Here is a 21,260-nt window from a genome sequence, read left to right as displayed (position 1 = left end):
GATGCCACAATATTGGACAATTATTGACCAATCTCAAATCTGATTTTTTAAGGCACTTTTGTTTTAAGTCCTCGAAAAAGTTGTTTAAGAACAACTTATTAAAATGAAGAACTCTTTTAATCCTCCATGAGCATATTTAATCATGTTTTTAGTGTCACTCTCGGTTTGCAGCCACTGTTTTTCCGTGAGACTCCACAGACTTTTTTTTGAAGAGTTTCAAAATTCACACACTTGGACTTGTCTGTGTGATGCTGTGTACACCAGGACTCTCCTCCTCATGTCCAGTCAGATTTTAGACCCCACCATAGAACTGAGACTGCTCTTATCAAGGTGACGAAAGACATCTGCTTGAACACTGAAACCTGAAAATCAGGCTTGAAATTTAGGGGTAATAATGGAGTAGAACAGGAGAGAGACTGGAGGTGACTGCTCACACTTTCTCTATGTTTCTCTGGCCAAAGATGATGACTTGAGTCTTGTCTGAGTTTAGCTGGAGAAAGTTGTTTCACATCCACACACTGATCTGTTGGATGCAGTGAGTGAATCCACTGGTCCATATTCACCTTCTGCAGTGAGACATTGATCTGAGTGTCATCTGCAGAGTTGTAGGACACATTATTGCTGCGTATTAACTGGCCTAATGGCAGCATGTAGTGGTGAACAACAGGGGTCCCAGGATTGACCTCTGGGGCACCCCACAGGTCAGGGACATTTTATCTGAGACATATTTTCCAATTTCAACAAAATACTCCCTGTTTTCTAGATAGGACTTGAACCTCTTTAGTGCAATAGCAGAGATGCCCACCCAGTCCTCTAGTCTCTGCAAGAGGATCCCATGATCCACAGTGTCAAAGGCAGCACTCAGATCTAACAGGATCAACACTGAGACTTTGCCTGCATCAGTGTTCAGGCGGATGTCATTCGTCACCTTGATAAGAGCAGTCTCAGTGCTGTGGTGGGTCTAAAACCTGACTGGAAAATATCAAAGGAGTCGTTAATAAGTTGTTGGTAAACTACTTTTTCAAGGTCTAATTTTTGTCTAAAAATGGCAGATTTGAGATTGGTCGGTAATTGTTCAGTATTGTGGCATCAAGACTGCTCTTCTTTAGGAGAGGCTTGATAACTGCAGCTTTCAAAGCTCTTGGGAATGTTCCGGATTGAAGTGACATGTTAACTATGCAAGTAAGTGGGTAACACATGGAGGCAGCATGTAGATGAACCCAGATTGAGGACGATCTTTTGGACAGTTTTGTCAGTTACAGGAGCAAAGTGAATCAGCTCTAAGTGTCTAGGTGGTGCTGGATTGTTATTTGTGTTGGGGAATTGATGGCATTTTTAATGCCCTGAATTTGGTCATTAAAGAATACTGCAAACTCATTGCACTTAGATGTGGAAATTAGTTCTAATGGCAGCGGAGCTGGAGGGTTTGTTAATCTGTTTACTGTTGCAAACAGGACATGAGAGTTGCTACTGCAGCTTACAATAGTGTCAGAAAAATCCCTCTCCCTTGTGGGGAGGGAACTGTGGTTGTACATGTGCATCTTTTCTCTGTAAATGTCATAATGCACCTGGAGCTTTGACTTGCTCCATTCCCGCTCGATCCTGCAGCACTCCCTTTTCTGTGCCCTGACCGAGTCATCATTCCTCCATGGCACTTTCTGCTCATCTTTAACCATTTTAACCTTCATCGGGGCAATGGTGTCCAGAACATTTGAAACACTCGAAGTCACAGAGTTCAACAAATCATCAACATTAGAACATGAGGCATTTTATTTTTTTTATTTTCTTATTTTGAAGAACACCCAGTGACATAGAAACACATACAATATTTACAGCTTACTATTTACAGAGAAAGTTGTGTTGATGTGTAAAAGTGTTGGGGGGGGGGGGGGGGGGGGGGGGGGAACAGTACGGTACATGCATTATTCTGTCTTGGTTGGTTTTCTTTGTAAATATGTGTGTGTGTGTATGTGAGTGTATGAGTGTGTGTGCGGAGATAAAGAAGTAATACTAATAATATTAATAATAAAAGTAAAGATAACGATAAAAAAAAAACCCATGAGGCATTTTCAAAGTGCATCATTTCCATGAACAGTGCACCTGTTTTATCATTTATGTGTCTCCTTCAAACAACTGCAGGACCAGCCACTGGTTTGGAACAGACAGGTCAAAGAAGACACAGAAATGATCAGACAGAGCAACATCCACCACACTGACATTTGACATATTTAGTCCTTTTGTAATGAGCAGGTCCAGAGTGTGTCCTCTGTTGTGGGTGGACTCGCTGCCATGCTGAGTCAGACCAAAGGTTTCAAGGACAGAACTGAGCTCTTTAGTGTTTCTGTCAAACACATTATCCACATGTACATTAAAATCACCTGTAATGACTAAACCATCAAAGTCTGTGCATACGACTGAAAGCATCTCAGTAAAATCATCAATAAAACTCAGACAGTGCTGGGGAGGTTTGTATATGACTAAGTAGAGTATGGAGGGGGATTGTTTTAGTTCCATTTTAAAGGAAACATCCTAAAAAGATGAAAACACCCCAAATGACAATCTGTGAGTGACTAAATTATCTCTAAAAAACACACACACCTCCACCCTTTTTGTTTGCTCGTGTTTCAGATTCAAATTTGAAGTTGGGTGGAGTTGATTTCGAAAAAGTAAAAGTATCACATGAAAAAAACAACACTTTTTATAGAGAGCCATCTGAACCAGTATTTATCAAAGTTACACTAAGGTCATGATATTGTTGATTTGATATCTGTAAACATTCAAAGACTCTGAGATAAAAACAAGTCACTACTGTCTAAAAGGAACACACATGTTGTAACTGATTCAGAACCAAAGTTATGGAATGAATCCTAACCCTAGCCCCTAACCCCTAACCTTAACCCTAAGCACTGCAGTGAAAATAGTTCATTAATGGAGTCATCTGGCCAAAGACCAGGATCCACAACAATAAGGAGATTTAAGAAATAAATGAAACCAGCTTATTGAGTCTGAAAAGCAGAAAAGGCCAGATATCTCTTTGCAAGACCGAGTGTGATAGCAATAAAATGCTTTGAAATGTTTTATAGTAAGTCCGTCCTATTTTATAATAAGTCCATGTCATGTTTTATAGTAAGTCTGTGTTAAAGTTTATTTTAGAGAGGGAGCAGAACACATCAGACACCTCTTTCTGCTCTGTGTCATTCATATCTCGTATGTTTGTCTTTATGACATTGTTCATGCCTTTTTATATTTTAGGCTATAAATCAATCAAAAGCAAACAAGTCTCACTTACCCAAAGTGTAGACGGACCAGAACAGAACCAGTGCTCCAAGGGCCATAGCCAGGACTGAACCACTACTGAACCAGGACTGAACCAGGGCTAAACCAGGACTGAACCAGGACTGAACTAGGACGGAACCAGGACCGAATCAGGACTAAATCAAGGCTGAACCAGGTCTAAACCAGATCTAAACCAGGTCTAAACAAGCACTGAGCCCTGCCTTTGAGAGCTTCCGGTTCTTAAGACATGCTTATCTCTTCATCGTTTGTGGTTTTCTTGCTAAAATAATAATAATAATAAAAAAAAAAAAACAACATTGCCCTAGTCTGATGTTTTTTATAATTCAAATTTGTGTTTGCGTAGTTCAGTAGAGACTGGAAAATCCAGGGCTGAAATGATCCAAATGATTCTAGAGAAGGTGTGTGGAGTTAAAAAAAAACTCTGGAGCACTTCCTGTATTACCACATGATGACATCACAAGATAGAACAGAGTGTTTTCAGTTTGAGAGACCGACATTATAACATAGATTATAAAATAACCAGACCAAGACTATAACAGGACCAGACCAGGATCAGACCAGAACTAGACCAGGACAAGATCAGACCCAGACCAGGACCAGATCAGTCCAGACCAGGACATGACCAGAACCAGGACCAGGACTAGGACCAGGACTAGGACCAGGACCAGGACCAGAACCAGGACCAGGACTAGGACCAGGACTAGGACCAGGACCAGGACTAGGCCAGGTTCAGAACAGAACAAGACCAAGACCAGACCAGGACTAGAACAGGACCAGAACCAGACCAGGACTAGACCAGGTTCAGAGCAGGACAAGATCAGGACCAGACCAGGACAAGACCAGGACCAGAACCAGACCAGGACCAGGCCTGACCAGACCAGGACCAGACCTGGACAAAACAAGACCAGGATCACACCAGGACCAGGACTAGACCAGGACCAGACCAGAACTAAACCAGGACTAGATCAGGAGCAGTTCAGGACCAGAACCAGACCAGGACAAGACCAGGACAAGTGCTCCCAGGACTATAACCAGGAACAAACCAGGTTGATGTCTAAACTAGGTCTAAACCAGGTCTAAACCAGGTCTAAACCAGGTCTAAACCAGGTCTAAACCAGCATTGAGCCCTGCCTTTGAGAGTTTCCTGTTCTTAACACATGCTTATCTCTTCATCGTTTGTGGTTTTCTTGCTAAAACAAAAAAAAACTTTGCCCTAATCTGATGTTTTTTTTAATTCAAATTTGTGTTTGAATGTTCACACTTTAAAACTGTGACTAAACTAAACCTGTGAGGAGCCATGTCCAGTGTGTCTGTGTCCAGATGTCCCCCACGGTCAGTCTCTGCCTTTGGCCCATTTGCTCATGTCATTAAAGGTGTTTTCAGTTTGAGAGACAAACATTAAAACATAGATCATAAAATAACCAGACCAAGACTATAACAGGGCCAGACCAGGACCAGACCAGGACCAGACCAGGACCAAACCAGGACCAGACCAGGACCAGACCAGGACCAGACCAGGGCCAGACCAGGACCAGACCAGGACCAAACCAGGACCAGACCAGGACCAGACCAGGACCAGACCAGGGCCAGACCAGGACCAGACCATAACCAGACCAGGACCAGACCATAACCAGACCAGGACCAGACCAGGGCCAGACCAGGGCCAGACCAGGACCAGACCATAACCAGACCAGGACCAGACCAGGACCAGACCAGGACTAGACCAGGTTCAGACCAGGACCAGACCAGGACCAGACCAGGACCAGATCAGAGCCAGACCAGGACCAGATCAGTCTAGACCAGGACATGACCAGGACTAGGACCAGGACTAGGCCAGGTTCAGAATAGGACCAGGACTAGGCCAGGTTCAGAATAGGACAAGACCAAGACCAGACCAGGACTAGAACAGGGCCAGAACAGGACCAGAACCAGACCAGGACTAGACCAGATTCAAAGCAGGACAAGATCAGGACCAGAACCAGACCAGGACCAGCCCTGAGCAGGACCAGGCCTGACCACACCAGGACCAGACCTGGACAAAACAAGACCAGGATCAGACCAGGACCAGGACTAGACCAGGACTAGATCAGGACCAGACCAGAACTAAACCAGGACTAGACCAGAACTAAACCAGGACTAGACCAGGAGCAGCCCAGGACCAAACCAGGACAACACCAGGACAAGTGCTCCCAGAACTATAACCAGGAACAAACCAGGTTGAACGATGTCTAAACCAGGTCTAAACAAGGTCTAAACCAGGTCTAAACCAGGTCTAAACCAGCATTGAGCCCTGCCTTTGAGAGTTTCCTGTTCTTAACACATGCTTATCTCTTCATCATTTGTGGTTTTCTTGCTAAAACTAAAAAACTTTGCCTTAATGTTGTAATGATGTTTTTGGGGGTTTTTTGGGGGTTTTTTTTATTCAAATTTGTGTTTGAGTGTTCACACTAAAACTGTGACTAAACTAAACCTGTGAGGAGCCATGTCCAGTGTGTCTGTGTCCAGATGTCCCCCACAGTGACATCTTTGGCCCATTTGCTCATGTCATTAAAGGTGTTTTCAGTTTGAGAGACAAACATTAAAACATAGATCATAAAATAACCAGACCAAGACTATAACAGGAACAGACCAGGACCAGACCAGGACCAGACCAGGACTTGACCAGGATCAGACCAGGACTAGGCCAGAACCAGACCAGGACTTGACCAGGTTCAGACCAGGAACAGACTAGTCCTACAATGTGATTTCCTGGATGTTTTCTCCCCATTCTGTCTCTCATAGTTGAAATGAACCTATGATGAAAATTACAGGTCTCTCTCATCTTTTTAAGTGGGAGAACTTGGACAATTTGTGGCTGACTAAGTACTTTTTGCCCCACTGTACAAGGCCTGAGAGAGATCATCTTTACCTGAACATATACTGCCTGGCCAAAAAAAAAGTCGCCACCAAAAAAAAAAAAAAAAAAAAGGTCACACACTCTAATATTTGTTTTTTCCGCCTTTAGCTTTGTTTACGTCACACATTCACCGTGGGATTGTTTCGATTTCACTTCTGCAATGTCACAAGATTTATTTCCATCCAGTGTTGCATAAATTCATTGATGATGGTAGAGTCTGAGCACTGCACAAAGCTTCTCCAGCACATCCCAAATTCCCAAAGATGAATCCTGGCATTGTCATCTTGGAATATGCCCGTGCCATCAGGGAAGAAAAAATCCATTCCATTGACGGAATAACCTGGTCATTCAGTATATTCAGGTGTCAGCTGACCTCATTCTTTGAGCACAGACTGTTGCTGAACCTAGACTTGACCAACTGCAGGAGCCCCAACCTATTTGCTTAGTTAAATCCAGGTGCTGACTTTTTTTGTCCAGGGAGTGTATATGGCCTAACAGACATCATCTCTACCTGAACATATGAGGCCTGACAGAGATCATCAGGCTGCCTAAGGAACCTTCACATTAGCATCTTACTACAACAATACTCTGGGAGAAATGGCTGCAATCAGTGCAGTTACACTATAGCATGCTAATCCTAGCAGCAAGCTAACATCGGCTTGATGTCTGTCTGGTCATGAGCTTTGCCAAATGGAAACAACATAAATGTTTTTCAAATACTTATGAACACATGTGCCCCCAAGCAGCTAGATAACAGAAGACCCAATGCTAATGCTAGCATAAGCAGTGGCTAGGACACTAGACAGCAGCACAATCAAACTAGGTCTAATAAACAATATAATGTAATTTGAGCTAAACTGAGTAGTTAAGCAGGACCGTTCCACTATATCCACCATCTCCATGGACTGAAGGAACAAATGTCGTGTTTGGGCATGTAAGGTATTTTTTAACAATGTAATACTACCCTCAGATGCCTGTAGCCCTACTCACCAAAGGCCCCCACCCTGAGAGGGTCGTAAAGCAATCTACAGCACTGGGGCCAAGAAGATAACATCTAGGACCAGGGCCACTTCTTATCTGTGGCCCTGCTCACCAAGGACTGAGTGCCCCCATCCTGTGAGGGTCATAAAACAATAAGATTGATTGACTTAAAAATGCACATTCAGGGATTTTGCCAAAAAAGGTTTTTAATGTGTAACCACATGTTGCCGAGAGGAAGACCCGCCTCACACACTGGGAGGCCTATAAAAGCTGGAAACACAAACATCTCAGGACTCTCTTCCTATCCTTTACTGAGAGTCCGGTGCTCCATTGTTAACTTTACCTGTGATGAACTCATTAAACCCTTCTGACTTATATTTCAGTCTCTTAGTCCTTTTTGACGCTTGCATCAGAAACGAACATTTCTAACAGGCAAATCTTTCTTGGTGTTGGTGGAGGTGACTGAACTCATCCTTGAAGTGCTTGGAGCGCACAAACAGGACCTTCGCCACATTCAGTGGTACATTCCCACCGAAAATAAAACTTTTTGAACTTTTGAACTTTGACACAGCAACTAAAACTGAAATGGGGAGAAACAGCTTTTGATTAATTTGCTTCCCAAAAATAGTCCACTGCAGCACTTTAATAATGTGGAGATGAACATTTATAATCACACCTGCTCCTGTTTTGAATGTTTTAAATGGACATATGCATTATTATTATTATGTCTGAGTTATTCTTTTGTGTCCTGGCCTCTTTGACTTATCTTAACCAAACACAGCCTTAACATTTCAAACATGGTTTTGAGTTTGTGTTTGACGACTGGAGCTTTTCTACCTGTTCTGTTCGATTCAACAGAAGACGATTTTCAGGCTTTGGCTTCGTACACTTGAATCTTTGTGCTGAATGTGAGAGACTGGCATTGAAACAAAGGAACTTACTGAGCAAGAAAATAGAGAAATAAATAATGCAACATTCTTAGGTTAGACCTGGTTTAGACCTGGTTTAGTTCTGGTTTAGTCCTGGTTTAGACCTGGTTTAACGCTCTTCTCTTTTTTTTTCAACAATGAAAAAGTCCACTTCTAGATCCTGCTTCCTGTATTTAAAAACAGAATATCACACGCAGACACAAAAACCACACTCACACAGATATATTCATCCTGCAGAGACACACACACGTGCACGCACACACACACACACTCAGATATAGTTACCCTGCAGAGACACACACATGCACACACACACACACACAGATACACGTACACAGACACGCACACATACACACACACAGATATTTTCACCTCACAGACTCTGAGTAAGCCCAGTTTACACAACGTCACTTTGCGGTGTTTCTTTAGTCAAATACTCACAATGTAATCAGACAGAGCGATAGTGAGACTCCAGCAGCAACTAAACCAAAACTAAACCAGGTCTTTAACAGGGCCAGACCAGGTCTATAACAGACTAAACCAGGTCAAACCTAGAGCAAAGCTGAAAGAAAGATAGGACTAAAATAGGGACTAAATCAGGTCTAAATCAGGTCTAAGCCAGGACTAAACCAGGACTAAACCAGGACTAAACCAGGACTAAACCAGGACTAAACCAGGACTAAACCAGGACTAGAGTTGGGAGATGGAGGAGGATGTGCAGTACATTTCCGTGGTCTTCAAAAACAACCCACCACCACAAACAGGTAAGAAACACTCCATAACTGAACCGGGACTGAACCGAGACTAGACCAGGACTAAACCAGGACTAAACCAGAATTGAACCGAGACTAGACCAGGACTGAACCAGGACTAAACCAGGACGGAACTGAGACTAGACCAGGACTGAACCAGGACTAAACCAGGACGGAACTGAGACTAGACCAGCACTGAAACAGGACTAGATCAGGACTAAACCAGGACTAAACAAGGACTGAACCGGGACTAGACCAGGACTAAACCAGAACTAAACCAGGACTGAAGTTTTTTATTTGATTTTTAAGCATATCTTTTTTTTTTACTTCGTGCATGCCCTTATTTGTATTTATTCAGTGTTTTTTACGTTTTATGTTGCACTTTATCACCAAAATAAGTTCCTAGTTTGTGAACTGTGTTCACAAACGATGGCAATAAAAGGATTCTGATTCTGATTTTGATTCTGAACCGAGACTAGACCAGCACTAAACCAGGACTAAACCAGAACTGAACGGAGACTAGACAAGGACTGAACCAGGACTAGACCAGAACAAAACTAGAACTAGGCCAGGACTAGACAAGGCTTAAAATAGTTGAGGACTAAACTAGGAGTAAACAAAGACTGAAGTAGGACTAAAGCAGGACTAAATCCAGTCAAAACAGGACCATGATTTTATCATGACTGAACCAGGCCTGATATTGTCTCTGTGGAGATATATTTTGGTTCTTCCTGTTTCTTATCTAAGAGGAACTGTGTTCAACGTGACACTGATCGGACATAAACCAGATCAGGACTGATTTAGTCCTAGTTTAGACCACCTGGTGTACTTCTGGTTTAGACCTGGTTTAGCCCCGTTTTAATCCTGGTTTAGTCCTGGTTTAGTCTCTGTGCAAACTTCTGCTCTTTTCATTCAAGTTTCACTCAAAACTCCAAAAACACCTGTTAATTTGACAGCTGCGCCTCACAGTAAGAAGGTACCCGGTTTAGTTCAGGGGCACAGTGTTTATTCTGTTTCCCCTCCGTGAGGAGGTTGTGGGTTATGCTCCCTGTGGCAGAGTCATTATCCTGTTTCCTCTCAGTGAGGAGGTTGTGGGTTATGCTCCCAACTTTATGTTCATGTGTTTTTATTTTTTATTTTTCAGGAAATAAAGATCAACAAAGCATTTATTCTGAGGTGAAGATTAAACCAGAGTCAGCCGTCAGCCCTGGCATCAACAATGCAGGTTTGTAAAGGAAATACTACTCAGTGATACTACTCAGAAAGTACACAGCCTCCATCCAGGCTCCACAATGCTCCATATCTGCCAAGTGCTTTAGTCCTAGTTTAGATTTGGTTTAGTCCTGGTGTACTCCTGGTTTAGTTCTGGTTTAGTCCTGGTGTACTCCTGGTTTAGTCCTGGTTTAGTCCTGGTTCAGTCCTGGTTTAGTCCTGGTTTAGTCCTGGTCTAGTATGGGTTCAGTCCTGGTTTAGTTCTGGTTTAGTCCTGGTTTAGTCCTGGTTTGGTCCTGGTTTAGTCCTGGTTTAGTCCTGGTTTAGTCCTGGTCTAGTATGGGTTCAGTCCTGGTTTAGTCCTGGTGTACTCCTGGTTTAGTCCTGGTTTAGTCCTGGTTTAGTCCTGGTGTACTCCTGGTTTAGTCCTGGTTTAGTCCTGGTTTAGTCCTGGTGTACTCCTGGTTTAGTCCTGGTTTAGTCCTGGTCTAGTATGAGTTCAGTCCTGGTTTAGTCCTGGTTTAGTCCTGGTTTAGTCCTGGTTTAGTCCTGGTGTACTCCTGGTTTAGTCCTGGTTTAGTCCTGGTCTAGTATGAGTTCAGTCCCGGTTTAGTCCTGGTTTAGTCCTGGTGTACTCCTGGTTTAGTCCTGGTTTAGTCCTGGTTTATTAGTCCCATTTATTGCAAAAGTGGGTGGGCCCAATAAGGTCAAAAGGTCTAAACAGATTACATCTCTGTTTCAAAATGAGCGAACTGGAGAGTTGAGAATGAAGAAACAAACCTCTCCAAAATGACACAAACAATGTTTTGTCATTTCTAAATATGTCTTCATTTTGATTATTTTAACAAATTAACAAAACACTAACCGTATTTCAAAATAAAATACAAAATCCCCAAACTTAAGCACAAAAACATTAACTGTAGATGTACAGTATATAATACACATTCAGCTTCCCTGTGGAAATAACATTTTTAAACCTAAAAATAAATAGTCCTGGTTTAGCTCTGGTTTAGTCCTGATTTAGTCTTGGTTTAATCTTACTCCTGGTTTAGTCCTGGTTTAACTCTTGTTTAGTCTTGGTTTAGTACTGGTTTAGTCTTGGTTTAATCCTGGTTTAGTCCTGGTTTAGTCCTGGTTTAACTCTGGTTTAGTCTTGGTTTAATCCTGATTTAGTCCTGGTTTAGTCCTGGTTTAACTCTGGTTTAGTCTTGGTTTAGTACTGGTTTAGTCCTGGTTTAGTCTTGGTTTAGTCCTGGTTTAGTCCTGGTTTAGTCCTGGTTTAGTCCGGGTTTAGTCTTGGTTTAGTTCTGGTTTAGCCTTGGTTTAGTCCTGGTTTTAGCCCTGGTTTACTCTTGATTTAGCTCTGGTTTAATGCTGGTGTAGTTTTGGTTTAGTCTTAGTTTAGTCTTGGTATACTCTTAGTCCTAGTTTAGCCACAGTACATTAAATAAATAAAAGTATTTTATTTTTTAATGTGTGTGTGTGTTTGTGTCTGAATCCACGTCTGCGCCTCTATCTGTGGCCACATCTGCGTCTGCATCTGTGCTTGTGTCTGTGTGTGTTGCTGTCTGTGTCTGCGTTTGTGTCTGCGTCTGTGTGTGTGTTGTTGTCTGTGTCTACATCTGTGTCTGTGCTTATGTCTGTGTTGTTGCCTGTGTCTCCATTTGTGTCTGCATTTGTGTCTTTGTCTGTGTCTGCATCTGTGTCTGTCTGTGTCTACATCTGTGTGTGCGTCTGTGCTTGTGTCTGTGTTGTTGCCTGTGTCTCCATCTGTGTCTGAATCTATGTCTGCATCTGTGTCTGCGTCTGTGCCTACATCTGTGTCTGCGTCTGTGTCTGCGTCTGTGTCTGCGTCTGTGCCTGCATCTGTGTCTGCATCTGTGTCTGCGTCTGTGCCTACATCTGTGTCTGCGTCTGTGCCTACATCTGTGTCTGCGTCTGTGCCTGCATCTGTGTCTGCATCTGTGTCTGCGTCTGTGCCTACATCTGTGTCTGCGTCTGTGCCTGCATCTGTGTCTGTGCTTGTGTCTGTGTGTGTTGTTGTCTGTGTCTGCATCTGTGTCTGTGTCTGTGTTGTTGCCTGTGCCTGCATCTGTGTCTGCTTCTGTGCTTGTGTCTGTGTTGTTGCCTGTGTCTCCGTCTGTGTCTGCATTTGTGTCTTCTCAGTGGAAGGTCCAAAGTCTTCAGCTCCAGCTTCAAACTTGTGCATTCTGACTTCGCTGATCCTGTGCCTGTGTGTTCTACTGGGGAGCACCGCGGGCCTCATCTACCGTCAGTTCACTCACCTACCACTCGGGGCACTGGTTTAACTTTGGTACCTTTATAGTTATTTAATCAAAGTGTGATAATACACTATATAATAATTATCATATTATTATATTATAGTGATCACTATGTTAAACATGCATAACAAATGAAAGAGCATATACTACACTTTTCATAATGTATAATGTACGAAGGAACTGGGAGAACACTTCCTGCTGTGAGTAATCATGTAGTTATGAAATGTGCCAGGAGATGGTGCTAGACCTGTATGTGCAGCCATATTGAAAGAGAAAGCTCTGTGGGCTTATAATAAAACCTGCTGTTCCTCCTACACTGACAATTTGAGACAGTTTGAGACAATGATCAGAACAAGTCGAGAGCAGAAGGACGGGGGTTAGAGTCCATATGAGGTCTTCATGTTTGTCTGATTTGGTGTTCGGTGGATAGAACCTGTGATAATCCCTATATGTCCCTCTATGTCATCAACATCAAACACTCCATTCAAAATACAGGCACAGTTTAGGTTCAAGGAAGACCTGCATTTCATTAAAAAAGGCTGTTGTCTTTTATTTCAATGCCCAATAATCACGTTTTTGTTGTTTACTCTGGTTTACATTTTGGTTGCTATATAACAGTTATGGAATTACCTCTATGTGTCACATCTGCTGCTGGCTCCAAACAGGAAGTGAAAATTAAGCTGAATTATTGATATTGGTAAATTGTGAAGATCTTGAGGTTTATCGTACACTCTGAGGTTTATCGTATGCTTTGAGGTTTATCGTACACTCTGAGGTTTATCATACACTCTGAGGTTTATCATACACTCTGAGGTTTATCGTACGCTTTGAGGTTTATCGTACGCTCTGAGGTTTATCGTACGCTCTGCGGTTTATCGTACGCTCTGAAATTTATCGTACGCTCTGAGGTTTATCGTATGCTCTGTGACGTTTATCGTACACTCTGAGGTTTATCGTACACTGATATATATTCATGTATATATTGATATTGATATATTTCCAGATGATTCAGCTTAATCTTTGGTACCTTTTATTTCACTCTTGGCTGTTGTCCCTGTTTAACTTTATGAATGTAAACCTTCTTATTATGTAGTTTTGTCCATATTAATATTTTAGTGTCCATATCAACTACAAATCAGCGCTCAGAGAACCAGCGCCTGTCTTCAGAGATGTCCCTGCTGCAGGAGGAGAGTGTGAGGCTCAAGAGTCAAAGGGCAGAGCTACAGAATCTAACCCACAACCTCGGCCAACTGAAAGACCAACTCAACTGGACCCTCCAAGTGGTGCTGAGCTTCAGCCAGTTCCCCGTCAGTGACTTCTGTCCAAACAAAGGTATACCTGAGGTGGTCAAATCCTGCCACATTACAACACTGTCTCTGGTTCAATTTACAGACTGGGTGGGGCTGGTTTTGAACTTTGCACTAAACCAGGTGTCCAAACTATTTTAAACTGAAACTAAACACTACATTTTAATAACCTTTAATAATCTGTTCCCAGGTAAATTTTCAATTTTCTGATCAAACACACCTAAATCTAAGTTTGTGCTGTCTTCATTGACATCACACAGAACTGGCCTGATCACACCTGCAGGGTGGAGTCTGACGTGTGGATACCTGTTAGACCAATCACACCATTCCTTATACCTCCACCCTTCTCTCCCCTCAGTCTCCTCTGAGGCTTAGGGTTAATCCTGGTTTGGTGCCGGTTTAGAACTGGTTCAGTTTTGTGCAGTTAAAACCTGGAACATTCTTACTGAAGATGTGAGACAGGCCTCTACTTTGACTTAAATCCAGGCTCAAAACAGTTCTGTTTATCTGTGCATGTGACTGAAAGGTTTTTATTCTACACTCTGCTCTTCTCTGTTCATTTTATGATGATTATTTATGTTTTGATTTGTTGAATTGTGACTTAAATGTCTGTCTAATTCTGCAAAGCACTTTGAATTACTTTGTGATTACTATGTGATTTGTGCTCTACACATGAACTTGCCGTGTTCCTTCAGACTGACAGTTCCTTTTACAGCCTTTTGTATCTCACACGTTTGTGTCATTTGCAGAGTGTCGGCCATGTTTGGATGGCTGGCTGCTCTTTCAGAGCAGCTGTTACCTGTTTTATGAGTCTAAACTGTGGAAAACCTGGATGGAGAGCCAGACCTACTGCAGACAGAACAGCACCCTCTCTGGGCTGGTGGTCGTCAACTCGCTACAGGAGCAGGTGAGTCACATGACTTAACTCGGCTTTATTCAGAAGGAGGAGTCTGGGTAGAGCAGGCATAAACTGTACTCAAATAAGAGTAATGTTACTTCAGAATAATATTATTCTTGTAGAAGAATTAAGTAGTTGTAGTTGTCCAATAAAATACTCAAGTAAGAGTAAAAGAGTATTTGGTTTACTTTTGGTGAATGTGACAAAACTTGAAATAAGTCACAAAATGTGGCAATTTGAAACAGACTCAAAAATTATCTAAACTAAATCAAATCTGAAGGAGCTGCAAGAAACACAAATTTTCAAATCATTTCATGTTGTTGACATACAGCTACAAATATATATTACAAATACTGCATAAGCATTTGCCTCGATGTAAAAGTATGGCTGTGTAACTGCGTATTTCCTGATAAAATGACATTTTAAGACCATCATACCTTTTAATTTACCCTGTGGAAGGCCACATTTGGTCTTGAGTTTGGCACATGTGGTATAGAGAATGAGAGTAACAGAGTATAGAGTATGCCAAAAATAGACTATGAGAGAATAGAGTACGAGAGTATGAGAGCATAAAGTTTGAGAGTAATAGACTATGAGAATATTAGAGTATGAGAGTAAGAGTATACATGTATGAGAGTATGAAGGATGAGAGTAAGAATATAAGAGTATGAAAGTAATGAACTATGAGAGTGTAGAGTATGAGTGTATTAGAGTATGATAGTTGAAAGTATACGTGTATAAGAATATTGGGTATGACGATATAAGAGCATGAGAGTAATAGACTATGAGAGTATAGAGTACAAGAGGAGTAGAATATGACAGTATAAGAGTATGAGAGTAATAGAGTATGACAGTACAAGAGTATGGGAATAATAGACTATGAGAGTATAGAGTACAAGAGTAATAGAGTATGACAGTATAAGAGTATGAGAGTAACAGACTATGAGAGTATAGAGTACAAGAGTAATAGAGTATGACAGTAAAAGAGTATGAGAGTAATAGAGTATGACAGTTCAAGAGTATGGGAATAATAGACTATGAGAGTATAGAGTACAAGAGTAATAGAATATGACAGTACAATAGTATGGGAATAATAGATTATGAGAGTATAGAGTACTAGAGTAATAGAGTATGACAGTATAAGAGTATGAGAGTAATAGACTATGAGAGTATAGAGTACAAGAGTAATAGAGTATGACAGTATAAGAGTATGAGAGTAATAGAGTATGACAGTATAAGAGTATGAGAGTAATAGACTATGAGAGTATAGAGTACTAGAGTAATAGAGTATGACAGTGTAAGAGTATGAGAGTAACAGACTATGAGAGTATAGAGTACTAGAGTAATAGAGTATGACAGTATAAGAGTATGAGAGTAATAGACTATGAGAGTATAGAGTACAAGAGTAATAGAGTATGACAGTATAAGAGTATGAGAGTAATAGACTATGAGAGTAATAGAGTATGACAGTATAAGAGTGTGAGAGTAACAGCCTATGAGAGTATAGAGTACAAGAGTAATAGAGTATGACAGTATAAGAGTATGAGAGTAATAGATTATGAGAGTATAGAGTAGAAGAGTAGTAGAGTATGACAGTATAGAGTAGGGGGGAGATAAACAGTTGTAATTCTTGCTGTTATTAATCTTGTGTTGTGACTGACAGGAGTTCATTCATGACCATATCAAATATTACTATGACCACTACCATGGATACTGGATCGGTCTGTCCGATCAGGATCAGCACTGGGTGTGGGACGACGGACAGGTGGACACACTGGGGTGAGTCTGCTCTTTCAAACCATTAGTGGGTGCTGTCTTCTTGAGTGTTTATTTAATGAGACCTGGACTGAAAAGTAGTTAAATCACACACATTCTGTTCTAAACCATGTTCTAGTTTCTTCTCATTGAGCCTCTGAAGTTGTATTTGGAGCGATTCATGTTTGAGTAATCTTTAATCTCTTAGTTTTATGACACTGTTTTGACAATCTCCCCTGTTTAACCTCCCCCGGGACATGCCCACTGTGATGTACACGCCCACTGTGACTTTCTTCTCCAGTTTTATTTTCTTAATTGGTGATACTCATAGGATTCTGGAGTGGCGTACTGATGTTGATACAAATGAAAAAAAGGGCTTCTCGCTAATGTGATGTGGAGCTATCCTTAGGGGGCGCCGACAGCAGTTTACAGCAAGGTTACGGCAACTCCGGCTGAGGATACCGGGGGTACTGGGCACCGCAGTTAGTGGATTGGTTTCTTTTACCCTCCTCCCCTCTCACGCTCAATGAAGGCTGTGTCTCAATTAGCCAAAATGGCCTTAGATTCACCATTGGAAGTGTGCGTCGAAGGGCAGTTACGTAATTTCCGGCGCGACAAGGCCTGTCCCATTTCAATGCACCCTACTGAATGAGCAAGACAAAATGTGCCCTGCGTTTCCAGCGTTTCCATGGAGATCAGCCATAACCAAAGCGTGTATCCATGCACACTTCACGCACTGCTATATCCCATCATGCACTGCGACTACGCAAAAAAGAGAAGAACATGGAGTCTGCTGCGCAATACACGTTTAAATGTTGTACTGGTTTACCTCATTGCAACAGTGCGACATGAAACTGTTAAATCTGAATAAAGATCTGTACAGTGTGTTTGATGATTAAAAAGGAGTTACATGGAATAAAGGAATGTGCAGTTATTGCTACACAATAAGAAGACATTATTATCATTAGGCCCAAGCCTGGGACTACGTCCCGGCGAGGGACTCATTAAAACCGTGTCCGGAGCATGGAAAATGGCAAAAATCAAGTAGTAAACACGCCTTGACATGGCAGTGAGTGGTGTCAAAAATTAGAACTCGACGAGCTCTAATTGTCACAAAAGACTCCGAGAAAAAATAACAAAAGACGACTCGGTAGCGCCACCTCAAACTTTGATTTTCATGGGGCCAATGGGAGCCCGACTCGGAAAAAAGTCGACGTAAAAATCCGACACTCACATCAAAAAATAGTGCATGTCGAGACATGACAAAAATGATATTATGGCCCCGCCCTAAAATCTACAGGAAGTCAGCCATATTGGATCAAACCCGGGAATGACAAAAGTGCACACCCTCGCATTCACGACATTTTCTTGCACAATTTTCATCACAAACACTTCAAATTTGGTCAAATCCCACTAAACCCATGTGTGATTAAAGATTATCAATTTTACTTTGATTATGACTTTGGGTGTGGTCAGGGTGAATTTTCAACAAAATCGCAAATTTTGGAAAATTTCAATAAAATATTTCTCTTTCACACCTTTTTTGTTGGGAAAACGCTAATACAGCGTTTATGCACATTTGTGAGCTGAACGCAATGATATGCAAAACCAGGCACTCTCTCACAAAATGGCTCTCTAGCGCCCTCTTCAAATTTCATTTTCAAAAATTCGTAGAAGACAAATGCTTTGACGTGGACGTGTGAAAAAAATCACAGGGGCCTTATTTGTGATGGGGCAAAATGTGAGAAAGTCACATGACTGTAGCTGTTATGATTTAGGAGAAAAATAATGGGTGGAAAAAAAATTTCCATTATTATTATTATTTTAGTGGCCGAATTAAAGCCATTTTTGACCCCCTGAACGTTAACGAAAAGTCAATTTTATTGGACCCAAAATTCAAGGTTGGTGAAAAATTTATTATTTTGATCTTTAAAAAAATTAATGTTTAAAAATGACTCAATAGCGCCACCTCAAAATTTGAAATACATTGCGGCAATGAGAGACCTTTTTCATCGTAGACAAATGAAATTTGGTATAAACATAGAAGATGTCAAGACAAGTAAAAAATTATATTATGACCCCACCCTAAACCCTACAGGAAGTCGGCCATTGTGGGCGGAACCCCATTTTTTCAAAATTTTACCTCTCACATTTGAATTTTTTGCGCCTCAGGTTTTCATTCAAAACATTTGGCAACGTCTGCCATTTCTCATTGAAATACATGGGTTTTGGTTAAATAGGATGAAAAATATTTACTCTGTCATAGACCATTGAAATTTGGTACACATATTCCTCTCATCATACTGAACAAAAAAGCCAATGAAGACAAACTTCTATTCCCAACCGTTCAGGCGTGACAATGTGATAAATGGTCCCATTGGAATGAATGGAGTAGTATTACTCAGTCGCTGATTTTGGGGGGATGGGCAATGTAATGGGGAACGAAAGGCAGGATCTCCACGGTGGCATGTACCCCGCGGTCGCAAGGGGTGGCGAGGGCCTTTATCACTGCTTGCAGTTTTAATTAGAAATTATTACTGCAATAAGAATAATGTAAGAATGTTCGTTTCTATTGTAAGCGCCAAGACCAAGAGACTGAAACATAAAGTCAGAAGAGTTTAATAATCCACACAGGTAATGTGAACAATGAAGCAACGGACTCTCCAGAAAGGACAGGAGAGAGTCCTGAGACGTGCACAAGATCTTCATGAGTTCCGGTACATTCCATAGGTCTGCGCCCCCTGGTGGCACGTGTCATTTACCTTCGAGTTAGTAAATCAAGATACTAGTTTGATGTAGCACTGCAGAAGAGAAAATACTTTACAATAATAAATTGAAAAGAACTGGCACGGCATAGAAGGGAAACAGCGCCCTCTACTGTTATTAAAGTGGTGTAGCCACTGGCCAAAAAACCGAATCGTTAAACTGCAATATCCCACTATATGTACAACTAATCAGTGTTCTCTGGTTTATAGACAATGAATGTGAAAATTATACTGTTTCCTCTGTCTCTGTTATTACGTTTTCACAAGGTATATTTTGTTAAAGTTATGAAGTAGCTACAATTGAGAAAAAAATCACCTTGAACATTATATTTGCCTATTGATATTCAATCTAGAAATGGCTGCGACGACAACATCTTGACTTTTCTTCTTTTAAATAATAAATAATTAAAAATAACGTACGTAATGTACATATCGTACGCTCAAAAACAGCAGTGGAAGTGCGGTCCGTGGTGTGGACCTGTCCCATTTCAGCAAGATGGCGGCTACACTAAGGAGAACACATTCTCATCCGGAAGCTTCAAACTACACTTTGAGGAGTACTTCGAAGGGGACCTTCAAAAGGTGCATTTGGCAAATTGAGACATGGCCTTAGTCCTCCAGACCCTGCCCGTCCTCCCCCTTCACTCTCCTCTTTAGTCCTCTAGACCCTGTTTAGCAGTTCTATTTGACATGTGGTACTGGGCAGACATTGTGCTGAGTCCCACTTTAAAATGAACCAGTCAAATGGACTTATAAAATAAGACTGATGTACATCTGTGTTATTGTTTAGTGTTGGTCTGCGTAATGTTCTCTGCAATGTTCAGTGTAATGTTCTCTATAATGGTCAGTGTAATGTTCTCTGTATTGTTCAGTGTAATGTTCTCTGTAATGTTCAGTGTAATGTTCTCTGTAATGTTCAGTGTAATGTTCCCTGTAATGTTCAGTGTATTGTTCAGTGTAATGATCAGTGTAATGATCAGTGTAATGTTCTCTATAATGTTCAGTGTAATGTTCTCTATAATGTTCAGTGTAATGTTCTCTGTAATGTTCCCTGTAATGTTCTCTGTAATGTTCCCTGTAATGTTCTCTGTAATGTTCAGTGTAATGTTCTCTGTAATGTTCAGTGTAATGTTCTCTGTAATGTTCCCTGTAATGTTCAGTGTAATGTTCTCTGTAATGTTCTCTGTAATGTTCAGTGTAATGTTCTCTGTAATGTTCAGTGTAATGTTCTCTGTAATGTTCCCTGTAATGTTCAGTGTAATGTTCTCTATAATGTTCAGTGTAATGTTCTCTGTAATGTTCTCTGTAATGTTCAGTGTAATGTTCAGTGTAATGTTCAGTGTAATGTTCAGTGTAATGTTTAGTGTAATGTTCTCTGTAATGTTCAGTGTAATGTTCAATGTAATGTTCAATGTAATGTTCAGTGTAATGTTCAGTGTAATGTTCTCTGTAATGTTCAGTGTAATGTTCTCTGTAATGTTCAGTGTAATGTTCTCTGTAATGTTCAGTGTAATGTTCTCTGTAATGTTCAGTGTAATGTTCTCTATAATGTTCAGTGTAATGTTCTCTGTAATGTTCCCTGTAATGTTCAGTGTAATGTTCTCTGTAATGTTCAGTGTAATGTTCTCTATAATGTTCAGTGTAATGTTCTCTGTAATGTTCTCTGTAATGTTCAGTGTAATGTTCAGTGTAATGTTCTCTGTAATGTTCAGTGTAATGTTCATGTTCATTGTTCTTAGGTTCTGGATGAACATGTCCCTTGGAACACCTGGTCCCAAAGTCTTGATAATCCCAGACCAGAACGTGACACAGAGCTGGGATCCAGCAGACAACAATATGCAAAACAAATTCATCTGTGAAAGCAAAGCACTTACCATAGAATAATACTACTGCTACTGCTACTTAAAGAGTAAAATGTACTACTATTACTATTACTATTACTATTAACTGCTATTATTACAACTACTGCTACTAATACTACTACTGCTACTGCGACTCCTCTTTCACTCTATATTTAAGTGAAGTATAAACATGAGCAGCGGTAAAGTATTTTATTTTTTTCTGCATAAAAATGTTCAAATATGTAAACATACTCTCTGTGTCTATCATATAAATAAAGTATTAAAAAAACATCTAAAACCTCTTGATGTTTTCATAAGGGAACAGCGTTAGAACATGGCAAAAAA

At 41.0% G+C, this 21,260-nt stretch overlaps 1 protein-coding gene across 1 annotated transcript; it reads left to right on the top strand.

The window, feature by feature from the left end:
* Nucleotides 1–8,570: 8,570 nt before the first annotated feature.
* LOC117383574 (natural killer cells antigen CD94) lies at nucleotides 8,571–21,260 on the top strand. The gene is made up of 7 exons (XM_033980774.2): nucleotides 8,571–8,867; nucleotides 10,000–10,080; nucleotides 12,234–12,338; nucleotides 13,466–13,681; nucleotides 14,406–14,563; nucleotides 16,218–16,333; nucleotides 20,814–21,260. Exons 1-7 carry the CDS (start codon nucleotides 8,807–8,809, stop codon nucleotides 20,956–20,958), a joined length of 882 nt encoding a protein of 293 aa, XP_033836665.1. The 5' UTR covers nucleotides 8,571–8,806; the 3' UTR covers nucleotides 20,959–21,260.

Source organism: Periophthalmus magnuspinnatus, chromosome 16, assembly GCF_009829125.3.
Source record: "Periophthalmus magnuspinnatus isolate fPerMag1 chromosome 16, fPerMag1.2.pri, whole genome shotgun sequence".
NCBI classification, from domain to species: Eukaryota; Metazoa; Chordata; class Actinopteri; order Gobiiformes; family Gobiidae; genus Periophthalmus; species Periophthalmus magnuspinnatus.
This window is presented reverse-complemented; position numbering and strand designations above follow the sequence as displayed.